General features: G+C 40.2%; 1 protein-coding gene across 9 annotated transcripts in view; it reads right to left on the reverse strand.

Annotated features, from left to right (window-relative positions):
- Positions 1 to 15,011, reverse strand: part of LOC137334767 (serine/threonine-protein kinase WNK1-like) — a 183,211-nt gene that overhangs the window by 80,774 nt on the left and 87,426 nt on the right. For 3 of the 9 annotated variants that reach the window (XM_067999717.1, XM_067999711.1, XM_067999718.1), the window contains 5 exons: positions 10,794 to 10,975; positions 6,344 to 7,921; positions 5,741 to 5,845; positions 5,375 to 5,410; positions 4,240 to 4,380 (listed from right to left, as the gene is read on the reverse strand). In XM_067999717.1, the coding sequence (XP_067855818.1) occupies positions 4,240 to 4,380; positions 5,375 to 5,410; positions 5,741 to 5,845; positions 6,344 to 7,921; positions 10,794 to 10,975 (2,042 nt within the window). Of the gene's footprint in view, positions 1 to 4,239; positions 4,381 to 5,374; positions 5,411 to 5,740; positions 5,849 to 6,343; positions 7,922 to 10,793; positions 10,976 to 15,011 lie in introns of all 9 variants that reach the window. The other 6 variants (XM_067999712.1, XM_067999714.1, XM_067999713.1 and 3 more) reach the window with 6 other exon arrangements.

Consider the following 15,011-nt stretch of genomic DNA (forward strand, 5'->3'; position numbering starts at 1 on the left):
GGAGCTCTGTGCTATCACAGAATATCTATCTCAAAATGGAAGCTAGAAAGTACAGAAAACAAGCACATTTCCTGTCAGCCAATAACAGTGGGGCATTGACTGGGTTGTGGAGTAGTCCATGCAGAAAGATCCTCCTGAAAGATAGTTTTTGTCTCAATGCTCCTTTACCTGGATCACAAACATCCATTTGATTTGCTAACTATTTTGTCTGAACAACAGGGCTGTGAAAGGTCACTGGGCCAATGTTAAGACAATTCATGCTCAGGCAAATAGATCAGACTATCTTTGCAAATCAGCTCTCCAAATACATTAAATAGGATAAAATTAAACATAAAAAGACAAAAAGAAAGACATGTTAAATTGTGTTTCAGCTATTTAATTTACTTTTAGGGTTAATATCTCAGTTGTAAATCTGCTGATGTTTGAGTAGCTTTATAACTGTCAATGTTTATTTTATTTTATTCGTTCATGGGATGTGGGGATCACTGGCAACGCCATCATTTGTTGCCCATCCCTAATTGCCCTCGAGAAGGTGGTGGTGAGCCGCCTTCTTGAACCGCTGCAGTCCGTGTGGTGAAGGTTCTCCCACAATGCTGTTAGGTAGGGAGTTCCAGGATTTTGACCCAGCGACGATGAAGGAACGGCGATATATTTCCAAGTCGGGATGGTGTGCGACTTATAGAAACATAGGAACAGGAGTAGGCCATACAGCCCCTCGTGCCTGCTCTGCCATTTGATAAGATCATGGCTGATCTGTGACCTAACTCCATATACTTGCCTATGACCCATATCCCTCAATACCTTTGGGTTGCCAAAAAGCTATCTATCTCACATTTAAATTTAGCAATTGAGCTAGTATCAATTGCTGTTTGCGGAAGAGAGTTCCAAACTTCTACCACCCTTTGTGTGTAGAAATGTTTTCTAATCTCGCTCCTGAAAAGGTCTGGCTCTAATTTTTAGACTGTGCCCCCGACTCCTAGAATCCCCAACCAGCGGAAATAGTTTCTCTCTATCCACCCTATCTGTTCCCCTTAATATCTTATAAATTTCGATCAGATCACCCCTTAACCGTCGAAACTCCAGAGAATACAACCCCAATTTGTGTAATCTCGCCTCGTAACTTAACCCTTGAAGTCCCGGTATCATTCAAGTAAACCTACGCTGCACTCCCTCCAAGGCCTGTATGTCCTTCCGAAGGTGCGGAGCCCAGAACTGCTCATTACTCCAGGTGCGTTCTAACCAGTGTTTTGTATAGCTGCAGCATAACCTCTGTCCCCTTCTACTCTCGTCCTATAGATATAAAGGCCAGCATTCCATTTGCCTTATTGGTTATTTTCTGCACCTGTTCATGACACTTCAATGATCTATGTACCTGAACCCCTCAGTCCCTTTGGACATCCACTGTTTTTAGCGTTTTACCATTTAGAAAGTACCCTGTTCTATCCTTTTTTGATCCAAAGTGGATGACCTCACATTTGTCTACATTGAATTCCATTTGCCACAGTTTTGCCCATTCACCTAATCTATCAATATCGCTTTGTAATTTTATGTTTTCATCTACACTGCTTACAATGCCACCAATCTTTGTGTCATCGGCAAACTTAGATATGAGACTTTCTATGCCTTCATCTACGTCGTTAATAAATATTGTGAATAATTGAGGCCCCAAGACAGATTCCAGTGGGATTCCACTAGTCACATCCTGCCAATGTGAGTACCTACCCATTATCCCTACAGTCTTGTCTCCTTTCGCTCAGCCAACTTCCTAACCATGTCCGTACTTTTCCCTCGATTCCATGGGCTTCTATCGTAGCTCACAGTCTCTTATGTGGGACCTTATCAAATGCCTTCTGGAAGTCCATATAAATAACATCCATCAACATTCCCCTGTCCACTACTTCAATCACCTCTTCAAAAAATTCAATCAGGTTTGTCAGGCACGACCTACCTTTCACAAATCCATGCTGGCTCTCCCTGATTAACTGAAAATTCTCGAGGTGTTCAGTCACCCTATCCTTAATTATAGACTCCAGCATTTTCCCCACAACAGATGTTAGGCTAACTGGTCTATAATTCCCTGGTTTCCCTCTCTCTCCTTTCTTAAAAAGCGGAGTGACATGTGCAATTTTCCAATCCAGAGGGACAGTTCCTGAATCTAGAGAACTTTGAAAGATTATAGTTAGGGCATCTGCAATGTGCTCACCTGCTTCCTTTAAAACCCTGGGATGGAAACCATCTGGTCCTGGGGATTTGTCACTCTTTCGTGCTATTATTTTCTTCATTACTGTTGTTTTACTTATGTTAATTTCATCAAGTCCCTGTCCCCGATTCAATATTAGTTTTCTTGGGATTTCCGGCAGGCTATCCTCTCTTTCTACTGTAAATACTGACGCAAAGTAATTGTTCAACATGTCCGCCATTTCCCCATTGTCAATGACAATATCCCCACTTTCAGTTTTTAAGGGGCCAACACTGCTCCTGACCACCCTTTTTTTCCTAATGTAACGATAAAAGTTCTTCGTATTGGTTTTGATATCCCTTGCAAGTTTCTTTTCATACTCTCTTTTTGTAGCTCTTACTATCTGTTTTGTGACTATTTGTTGATCGTTGTACCTTTCCCATTCACCAGGATCTGTGCCATTTTTTGCCTTTTTGTATGCCCTTTCCTTCTGTCTTATACTGCCCCTTACCTCTTTAGTTGTCCATGGCTGTTGTTTTTGGCAAGTAGAGTTCTCGCCCCTCAGGGGTATAAACCGATTCTGTATCACGTTAAATGTTTCTTTAAACATTTCCCACTGATCATCAGTAGTTTTACCCATTAACAGATTTGCCCAGTTTACTGTGGACAGTCTCTGTCTCTTCCCATTGAAGTCGGCCTTACCCAAGTCTAGAATCTTAGCAGCTGACTCACTTTTTTCCCTTTCAAACACTACATTGAACTCGATCATGTTATGATCGCTATTGGATAGATGTTCATGCACAGTTAAGCTGTTAACTAAATCTGGTTCATTACTCATTACTAAATCTAGTACGGCTTGCTCCCTTGTTGCCTCTCGGGCATACTGCTGTAGAAAACTATCCCGGACACACTCAGGAAATTCACTACCTTTCTGACCGTTGCTAGTCTGCTTTTCCCAATCTATGTGAAGGTTAAAGTCCCCCATTAAGACCACTATGCCTTTCTTACACGCTTGTCTAATCTCTGCATTTATACAATCTAGCACTTCAGAGCTGCTGCCAGGAGTCCTATATACAACTCCCACTTTTCTTATTTCTCAATTCAACCCATAAGGTCTCTGTTGGCTGCTTACCTCTTGTTATATTCTCCTTTATCATTGAAGTGATTTCATCTCTAATCACTAAGGCTACTCCTCCCCCTCTTCCATTTTCCCTATATCTCCTGTAGACCTTATAATGTAGACTATAACTTGGTGTTGTAAAATTGTTTACAATTGTCAACCCCAGTCCATCACCGGCATCTCCACACCTTATAACCCGGTATATTTAGTTCCCAATCCTGACCATCCTGCAGCCATGTCTCAGTAAAAGCTATCATGTCATACCCTCCAATTTGAATTTCAACCTGTAGTTCATTTAATTTATTCCTTATACTCCGTGCATTTGTATATAGAACTCTTAGTTGGGCCACACACCCTAGCCTGATCTTCAGCTTTCATGCTGATTAATCGCCTTACGCCTTCTAGTTTTCACTTTAAACCTAAAGTACACTTTCTTTCTACTGCTCTACGCTTTTCCCTTTCACTTGTTCTTGAACAACTGTTTGTACTATTTATATTGTAAATTTCCCCTGGGTCTTCCCCTCTCATGCTGCTCTCAACTTTACTCCCTTCTGACTCCCCACTCAGGTTCCCATCCCCCTACCACTCCAGTTTAAACCTTCCCCAACAGCACTAGCAAACACCCCCGCGAGGACAATGGACTTGGAAGGGAACGTGCAGGTGGTGGTGTTCCCTTGTGCCTGCTGTCCTTGTCCTTCTAGGTGGTAGAGGTCGCGGGTTTGGGAGGTGCTGTCATCAGTGTGAGATTAAACCAAATCACAGAGATTCTCTGAAGCTACTAGCAATTAAAGGATTAAAATTCCCGCAACCAATTTAAAACATCTTTCAAGCAATAAAGAACAATTTACACTACTTACACCGAGAAATGCTCCATGCTAGTCATCTGATTAGTACAGAATACAATATCATAAAATATAGCTTCAGTAACTCAATGTTATACCTGTGTTGAAGTTGGACCCTGCTGAGCAGCATGTATTTGGTTCTGACCTATGGGCAGGGATTGAGAAACTGCTTGACCTGGAACTGAGCCACTGGGTATCATCTGTGGAAGTGAGTACTGTGCCGGCTGTTGCTGTACTGTCTGGGGAAGGAGAATGAGAAAAATGTGGTGTTCATTATATCTGCAAGTAAAACAATCCAGCCAAAAGCTTTGCTCACTGGTCTGATCTCAACTTAACCAGAATGAAAATCCTCTCAAAATATAATTTATTTAACTGAACCCAGAAAGGTGTTAAAGTTTAAGAATTCAAAATAAGAACATGAAGAAATTTTAAAATATCTTGTGATTGTATGTTTTTTTAAATTCTCAAACCTCCCTCTTTCCTCCCCAGCCCACATCTGGTCTTTAACATAAACTTATTGAGATGCCCATCTGGATCACTTACTGCAACTACCAGCATCCATGCAATGAGGCACTGGTTATGTAGTCAGGCAACCTTCCCCTTATCAAGCTAAAATGCATGCAACACCAGCCTGGTAAACTCCCTTTAAGATTTTTTCAAAACGAGGGCATTCCCTGTACTTAACTCAGTCTCCTTGCCAGCCCAGTCAAAATTAAGAATTTGACACACAGGGAGTTGTGGCTATGAAATAAATCTGACATTAAAATGTTCTCCGTCTCCTTCCCCCCCCCCACCACCACATAGAGCACAAATAGTATTTTATTTGGTTTTCTTCTGCAATTTTAGAGAATTAATGCTTCAGTTCAGGGAAGCATATGCCACTCGAATGGCACTTCATAAAATAACTTGCAATAGATCAGGAAATTCCATACACAGTTATCTAGTAATGAAAGTACTTACGTGGCAAATGTCGATCAGTTAATACCATTTGGTCGAAATAAAGACAGTCTTGCAACAAATAGGCATGCTGCAACCTCAACCTATTTATTTTCTTAGCACAATAGAGCATAACTTTTTTTTAAATAAACAGCTTTGTTATTTCTTCCAAAAAAGAAAAAAACCTCAAACTTAAAGCATGGATTCTGTGCTGCTTAGCACAAACTAAGAGTGGTGAAAATTATGCATACACAACAAAAAAGGGGGAGAAAATGATTAAAGAATTAAATTCTCTACCTGTGGAAGATACGTTGGGGTGTAGTAACTGCCAAACTACAAGAAACAAACATAACAAAGTATGAGATACAGTACCAGCTGAAAGACAGTCCTATCAATCTAACTGCAAACTGAAGTTGGAGAAGCCAGGAGAAATATTTATCAGAAAGAACAAAGCGAAAAGCCACACGACCAAAATCTCATCATGTGTGAGACTCCTGGAATTTCCCAAGTTACTACTCAGCTGCAAAAATCAAGAAGGATTTGTCGCCCAACACTCCAGCAACTTGCCAGATTACCACCACAGGTGTCCTGAATAGCTGTCCCTAGTACGAGACTCAATCTCAAGTTCATCCTTACAAGCCATTCATAGAAACTGATTATTACCTGGTTCGTCTGCTGTATGGAGCCTGGTGGAGGTTGCGAGGATGCCTGCTGAGATGTCACACCCAGAGGAAGACTGGTTGGAGGCGGCTGGCTCTGCATTTGGACCTGCTTGATATTCAGACATTACAGAATGAATTAATGGGACAGATATTATGCAGCCATCGCATGGGAAGATAATGTCCCCATAATTGATGTTAATAAGGCATTTTAAGTCAGAGGACTATGTATCTTCTGATATCAGCTGTCATTGACTATGTGCAAAATTAGAGTATAATTGGATTTAACATTTTTTTTTAAATGGAAGATATTATTGCTGAATATGGAGAGATATCCTCCCTAGTGATTAGCTCGAAACATACAAATAGCTTTCTAAAATTGCAATATTTAATTGAACTGAACAATCAAATTTTTTAACTCTACTGAACCTATAGCATCTTAACTGGAGACCTTTTTACCCAAACAAAATGACTGAATTATGCAAGTCATGGAGCAATACAAAACAAAATACAAACTAATTCTAATTTGCAGGCTGCTATGCATTTTTTGTGATCAGATCTGCCTTGTAAAATACTAAAAATAGACTTCAGCAAAAGGCATGAACACCTGAAACTCAAGTACCAAAGGTAGACTCTGCCCATCTGCAGAACTGTGATCCAGTGGCAAGTTCTGCTGGGATGAAATAGGATGGGACCAGGATCCTTCCATGACTTGGTGATACAAGCTAGCTGTCCCTGAAGCTGCCAGAAAGGGCTCAGTGTTGGTCTGAATTAACACAGATGGTTGTGCAGCCAGTGAAACTGGCACACCTTGCAATGTTTCACAATGTGTGCCATGCTCCTGCAAAACCTGTTGCTGCTCACAAAACAGTGATAAACTGGAATATGGCACTGTGGAACCCAAAGGAGGAGGAGACTGAAACTCTCTGGTCTCCGAGGAAGTCGACTGACCAGAGTCACTTGAACGCTGCGGACTAAGATTCTGAGAATTTTCTTCTGACATCGGCTGTCTACTTCGTAAGAAGTCACCTGGCAGTACCACAGTATCAGAACTAAAATAAACCACTTGTTCTTCAGTCACTGGCTGAAGCCTGCTGTACATTCCAGTCCCTTGACTGTCCTCTAAGCTTAGATCCATTGAACCCCGCCGGCTTCTGTAAATTCTCTGAGAAGATGGTGCAACAGGAATTTGGATGCCATTACTTTCCATCTGCACAGGTGGAACTTGAAACTCAAAGATCGACCCAGTTCTGCCTTCATTTATCTGTGTAAGAATAGCTGGTGCAGAATGAGGGACAGTCAAATGCTGAACAGTTAGCATTGTATTCACAGTCCCAACACCATTTCTTGTGAAAATGCCTGTCGGTGCAGGTTCACTTCGAGCATCTTTATCTTCCTGCATGGGTAGAAATACTTTAGTTGTCAGTGGAAATACTGCCTGTGACTCTCCAATCTTCCAAAGTTGTCCATGTTTTTGTGTCATGTCCTGTGGCAGTTGGAGATGAGAAGGTAGGTTTGAAACTCGAGCCGGTACCGTAAGAGAAGCCATCTGCGCCATTTGAGGCATATGACCCATCAGGTTTTGTATTGGGCAGGGTAGAAAAGTTGGACAGCTCAAGGACTCCTCATAACTCAAGGGCTGGGAATAAATCTGTTGCTGCTGCAGGTTTACTTCTGTTGGAATTTGATGCAAAGAAAGTGCAAAACCTGGAAAGTTGTTGTACGTTACAGCCTCATATGGGTCCTGCAAATTTTGCTGTAACTGCATACTACATGGATATATTGTTGGATGACTCACAAGTGGAATTTCTTCAAACTGACCCAATCTTGATTTGCCTTCAACAAAAGCATGAACTTGTTCTGGTTGCACCTGACCTTGAATGTGGTTTGGTTCACTGGCAGATCTATGAGTAACCAAGCCCTTCAAGGTTGAGTTTTCAGCAGTCCGATTTGAAAAATCAACAGCAGAAAGAATATTCTGGCCTATGGTCCGCAGCATCGGCTGAAAATGGCGAGTGTGGGCTTCCAGGATGGAAGTACTTTTGCGGCGTTGAGAATTAGCAATATTCAGAGGAAAACTTGGCGGTGGAGAGAAAGAAAATGGTCTTTCAGGAATAGATGGGTATGAAACAGTCTCTGGTTGTGATGGAACTCCCTCACAAGGATGCACCAGAGATGGGGGCTGCTTTAACATGAAGACAAAAATCTCAAATCAGAGTAGAGAACATTAAATTGCATCACAAAATGAGCTTTTCGTTTGAATTTCACTAAGAATTACTTTATAGAACAACAATAGCAGAAGTGTCAGACAAACAGAAGACATTTAAAAGAACTGAATGAATGCATTAAATACAACTGTGAGCACAAGTTTTACATTCAGATGCAGTGTTTAAATTCCATCTTAAAGGCACTGCATGTGGAAGAGATTTTTCTTGAAAGTTCACATCTAAAACTTGACCTCCAGAAGTAATATATTAATGATCTGATCTGGCTTAAGTGTTGTCTTATCTTAAGAAGGCATCTGATTGAACATTATCGCCCTACTTTGCAGAATGAAAGGGCCAGTCTTTATCCATATAATTTTGTGCTTTTCTCAATGTCTAACATGTAGGACCTAGCATAACGGAATTAAAAATGGTTACTATCAGGCAGACATATTCTGCTAACAAGCTTTTAATGCTGTCAGGTGAATCGTACTCATTTAGGCCAAAAATTACAACAATGCTTATGGATTAGGTCAGAACTCCATTTTTATTACAAATTAGCCACTGCTGCCATTCAAAAAGTTAAATTTCAGACATCACTTTAATCTACAGAGCTGTATTTTTAGCAGCCACCTATTAATTAACCACAAAAGTTTTGAAAATAAAAATGAATATGTGGCTTCAGGTTAAACTGAAATATTTCCTACTTACAATTCGAATATGATTCTCTAAATTTTATTGTGCTTGCTTGCTGCAGAGTCTGCTCAGAATCAGAGGTAAACCAGTAGTAGTGTTACAAGTAATACTGCTTATTCCAAGAAGTGGATAATTCCTGAAGTAAAGAGAGTTGCTCCAGCTGCCTTGTATAAATAGAACTAGCAACAGAAAATATTTTACCAGATTATAATTTTTCTGTTTTAAATTCTTCCCATATGGATGCACCATTTAATAATCAAATGAAATTGAAATAGAATCATGAATGCAAAGTTACATCATAAGCTCACCTCATCTCCCCACTTCCAAAAAGCTGAAACTCAAAAGTACCACAACCTGAACTAAATCTCAACTTTATTGTAAAACTTAGTGCCCAGAATAGTTTATATTTAATTACAACTTATCCTCATGAGTCACATACAACATACAGGGTTGAAACTAATACACGGAAGGCTGGAGCGGCGCAGTTTGCGTGGAGGAGCTGAGTGCATAGGCAGGACGCTTTCCAGTGCTTTCGATAGTTTTTCTGCAAAGGTTTCTTCAGGGATAGTCCGAACATAGTGGGAGAGAGGTGCAGAGAGAACCGGTGGCGGAGTGGAGGACAGTCTAGGAATGTAGGGTGGATCAGGGATGGTGGAAAGGTGGGGAACACATACAGACATGCTACGACCTCGTCGAAGCTAAAGAAAAAATAAAGGAATACATAACACATATCAACTGACCCACAGTAAACTGGATGTCAACATGTACATAACAAGACATACTAAGTTATTTGTAACAGCGTTCATCATAGCATTTCGTAAATGACCGCTAGAAGGAAACGAAATGGGGTGTTTTACACCATCACATGATGATGCAAATTTCCTTCAACTTGAAGAAATGAAGAATGAGTTGACTAGAACTTGAACTCCATGTATCCGCAAGAAGTTTAGCTGCACAGGATATATGGAGGTAGCTAGTCCTGCTACTGGGTTCAGATTAACTGGTTATAATTAGCACTATGCAAGTCTCAACTGATCAGATATACCAAAATTGATCCTGCAGATGTTATCTGTTAAGTTTACTACTGGTCAGCGTCAGATGGTATCCAAGAGTGCTCAAAAGGAGGAAAAAATCCAATGTATGCTTCTTGGATAGAAGAATAAAGTACTGCAAGCAGCCTGCAAACTCTGTATGACTACCAATAAAGGTGCACTTCAAAATAAAAAATACAAGGGTCTCAGGGTGAATTGCACTTCGCATGAGGATGCATGAAAAGGTTTATGCATATTAGCAGGATTGATATCTCCAAAAACAATGTCGGGCATCAGTCAATAATGAAATAAAATCAATTAACATGCCACAAGCCATGTCATGTTTTCACAGTGATAAAATAAAGCTTAACACCATCAGATCTACAAGCAGCAACTACCTCTTACAGATAAATACCCATCTTGCTATACCTATTGTAAATGTACCAGGACCTGACATTATGTTTTGACCAATTCTCTGCAACCATGCTCTTCCAGTCCCTTTGTCTAAATTTGTAAATATAAATTTGAAGCCAGGGGAAGATAGATTCCATGATTTTGAACTAATGGCACTAATATATATACAAAATAAAATCACAGTCACAGGGATTATTTTACCCATGGAAGTTACATAATAAAAAAATCACTGGTGTCTTTAGCGTTGATGACCAAGTTTCACCCTCAAAAATAACGCAGCAAACATCAGTGAGATAAATAAACTGCAATAAACTCCAGATATGAATGTAGAACAAATGGTTTCATGTCAGGCACAAATTTTTACAAAGAAGAAAAATAGTCAAAGGCACTGTTGCCAGTTTACAAGCTGATGGTGTCAATTTACTGAAAGTAATTTCTAATCTAACAAAATTACTTTAAAGTTAGTTACATTTTAAAATGACAATGTACAATCAAGATAGATGGTTATAGAAGGAACGCTAAAATGTCTTTTTAAATCTATGCCCTGGTATTAGTGTGTCTTGTAATTAAATTAGATATTCAAAGTCAGGGCTCTCCAAACATATGCTATAAATATTTACTAAATAAAAAAACTCACAAAAAGGCTTTCTGAGTCAGTCTCATGGATTTACAAATACTGTTTGTGAAGGGGCATCCAGCCCAATGTACTTACCCCTGTAGGCTGCTGATGGCCACCAAGCTGCTGTGATGCTGCCTGGGCATTTGGAGGGCTGTATGCAGGGGCCTGGCTAGATGAAATATGCTGTTCTTGAGTAGAACCATAGGTGACAGTTTGACTACCATGAGAATCTGAAAATCCAGATGAACTCTGGCCACTGTCAAAAGTGCCATCAGCTAAACAAAAAGAAAAAGCCAAGTTTTGTAACAAAATTTAAACTTTCCAAATTTTAAATTGTAAAAAAATATACACAGTTCATTTGCATTTTAAATCAAATGGTATTTTTGTCTATTTAAGATAGCATTGTTAACTGGTGAAAAGCACAACAGATTTACAGTCTGGGTTAGATCCCAACTTTGGTTCTGAACTTCTGATATAAAATCAGACTATCAACAGAACTCAAATTTTACAATCACAAATTACTGAAACCTGATGGTGTTCATTCACAAGCAAAGTGCATTGACCTTTGGTTTTAACATGTTAGCATCCTTTTCAGCACATCGCTTCACCTCATGCCAAAATACACACATTTCGAAGACTGTAATAAGTCGAATACTTTCCTACTGCCCATAACACTGGACTTCAAATGTATTTGAAAGCAGTTATTTCATTATGTTACTTCTAGGATTTTGAACTAAAATCACTGGAATAATTACTACATGACCTACAAAACTTATACCTTCTACAGGTTGCAAAAGGACATATATATTTAAAAAATCATTAAAACTGTGGTTCTTCTATCTTTGGGAAATAATGTAATAAAGCCACCAGGGCCTTTCGTGTTCATGACACTCGTGGCACCAATGGCTTTATTACAATACCTGTCCCAACAAGTATTCGACTTTTTTCTTTAAAAGCACCTGCAAATTCATCAGTAAAGTATCTGCAATTATTGTGAACTACCAAATATAACAAAACACCTTTTAATGTTACATCATTGTAAGTAGAGTCACTCTCACTCTTTGAAAGTTTAACTTTTGCTTACAGGTAGGATTGCTGTCACCTACAGGGGAAAAAAAAAATCACCTCCAGGATCTTTTCAATTGAGAAATTTATAGTAGACCAAAAAGATAATCAACATTCAGCAAGAGATTTGTACATGAAAGTTGTACTTCTTTCCCCTAAATCCCTTGAATTATTTTTGTGCCCATGTTCCCTTTTGCAAGGAACACTGTGTAAACTCAAATTGTCTTATTCATACATATACATATATATACATTGTATGGCGAATGTGCGATTCGGAGTAGAAAGCCAAGGCTCTGTACAAAGCAACAAATGGGTAGCTTCTTACAAACAGAACAAATATGAGCTAACAGATTAAAGTTTTATGATTTTTATTGCTGAAATTGAGGAAACATAACTCATTGGTGCACTAAACATATGCTGAATCTACCACCATGCAGTACATTAATCCTTTGCGTCAAAAAGCAGGCATGGAAAGTAACAGCTTAAAATGAGAAACTCAAGATAATATTAGCCTTTGCTGTTCGAATTCTTCAGACATAAATTTACTTACAACCAAATTTAAATCTTAGATGTGAATCAGGCACCTCTTTCAGCTGTGTATTCGAGGTAGGCAGTTGGTCAGGCAAGAGGTGGGGCAGTTTGCAGCTACAGTCCATAGCAGATTTTTCCTCAGGGCATTTTATGACAAATGCCACCTCTTCAATAATGTTGACTTCTCAGAATAATGATATTACAATGGTCTCAGAAGAGACCTGGTCACACAGCAAAATTTAGGTACCAGTGAATCGGAATCTGCAATCAACTGGAGAACAATGAAGCATTCCAGTAGTAATGGGGATATACCTTCAATGGTCAGGATGCAGACTCATAAGAGGAGGTCCTGAATTGGTTGCAACTGAGCTATTTCTAGATTTCTAGGGCAAATCAATCTCACTAAAAAGCACAGTGCCTGTTGGTCAGATGTCTCTGACAACCTGGGAAGGCGCTCTAATGAGCCGGTCATCCAGATGTAAAAGTTTTAGGACTACAAAGTAATACAAGTAGTCACACAACTTTTCTGGCCTAATTTCTCTAAGTTCTGAGAAAAGAGCAGTTTCCAAATCTATTTAGGGAAGAACTCCTTAGTCGGTATACTCTCTGTCTGTCACAAGGGATGATTGATCTGAATTTTTAAAAAATGTATCATACCAACAGAAGTACTGCCCATTGCCTCCATAGATCTAACGATATGAGATCTCACTTATTGTTGTGTATCACTGCCAATTAGAATTTCTACCATTGTCAAGGACAAAAGTGACCCCAAGTCACTGCTTTGAAAAGGGTAGGAAGAGACAGGTTTCTTGTTCATAGGCATATCCTGCACACTCTAAGGGTTATTTAAGCCCTAGGAACATCAGAGTTGGATGAAAAACGTGGACAGCAAATGGCTGCCTAAAATAGGCTGGTGTTTAACTTGTTAATTTGGGGGTAAGGATGTCCTGCATGCCATTTCCTGACATTCTTAATTCTTTCTTACACCCATGTGAACTAAGATTTCAGAGTTCTTTAGCAGTGGTAAGTATCTGGAAGTTCATTTAAAGGGCACAACAACATTAAAGCAAGTGTGTTTCAGATACTTCACTGATTTTCTTTATTTATTTGTCTTTTTTCTGGTGGCACTTCGGTTCTCATGAGTTTTTGTGCCCAGCCTTCAGGAGAGGCACAGTGAAAATCAGAGGAACAAAATTGGCACAAAGGCTCCACCCAATGACTCTGAGTTTACTTAGTAAATAGCTGAGCCATTTAGCCTGGAAAGGTTCCAAGTTCGATCCCCAGTCTTTGCAGTAATCTGATCTCAGCAGTGACAGTGGTAGGGAGCTACGATTGGCCTCAGCACAACTGTACTAGGAAAGGGGAAAACAGACAGGTCGGCGGGGGCGAGGGGGAAGAGAAATTGCTGGAGTCCTGTTCACAGCTGTTATCCAACAGCCCCTGTTGGAAGTAAAGGTGTGGATCTTGGGTGAGGACAAGACTATCCTTTTCACCAGAGAGTGATTCAAATGTGGATTCAAATTGCTACCACATGGATTAGTTGAGGCGGATAGCATAGATGGCTCTCAGGGGAAGCTAGCTAAGTATATAAGGGAGAAAGGAATAACAGGATATGTAGATAGGGTTAGATGAAGTAGGGTGGGAGGAGGCTCTTGTGGAACATAAACACCGACATAGACCACTTGGGCCGAATGGCTGGTTTCTGTGCTGTAAATTATATGTAGTTCTTTTTATGTAACACTAATTTTTTTTGCCCCCAGTACCATTATTGCAGTCAACGGATTTCCTTAATCCCTGAGGGGTTAGGACGACGAGGAGGGCTGCCAAACTGCACTGATATCCATGCACTCACTTCTGCAAACATAGATGAACATACTTTGCTTTGGCAGACAGATGGTGCAAGTGGAGGCTCTTATTCCCAAAAGAAGCTGGTACAACAGATCTGATGGCGCCATTTGCTGAAATGTAAGCTTCCTTGGAAGTATGTATTTTCCATGGCACTGCATGAAAGGAGGCATGCCAGGACAATCAGGCAGTGCACTCTGATTAGCTGCACCTGCCAAGGTGCCAATCATAACTGCAGACCCTGGTACACCTATCTGGCAAGAAGTAGGGAACTGTCTTTAGAGGATACAGGTCATCAGAGAGCTAGATACAGAGCTGCGGCATATGCTGCAAGTACAACTACCATCCAGCATAGAGCTGGCATGTCCAGTGGCAGTAATACCTAGCTACAGCATAGATCTTGGGTCCACATTCTTCCAGGCATGCTATGATGCTAATCTACAGAGATGATTGGAGTGGCACAGGGGGCCAATGCTCCTCACAACCACTTTATGCAGCACCACCTCCACTTAAGCAGCCAAACAGCGGTTGGGTGCTGATTTACTCAGTCACTTTCCAGCAGACTGATGCCTGCAACTTGGGTTTCCTGCTGTTCACTTTTGCCTGTCATTTCTTAGTTTTCTCCTCCTTCAGCTTCAACATACCTATGAGTGCATGGATATGCCTTTTCAGCCTTCCCAAAGGCTTTCAGAATTGATGTCCCCTATTCTAATACTCCCTTTTAATTGTCCCCATCCCTTTAAATTTCACTGACTGTACACCCAATTTTCTGCTTCCAGTAATAGTGTATACCCTACACACATTCAGATTTGCACCTGGAGCTATGCTAATGGACGAAACCCAGAATACTGACTGTAAATACCACACTTC

This window comes from Heptranchias perlo, chromosome 18 (assembly GCF_035084215.1).
Source record: "Heptranchias perlo isolate sHepPer1 chromosome 18, sHepPer1.hap1, whole genome shotgun sequence".
Classification (NCBI taxonomy): domain Eukaryota; kingdom Metazoa; phylum Chordata; class Chondrichthyes; order Hexanchiformes; family Hexanchidae; genus Heptranchias; species Heptranchias perlo.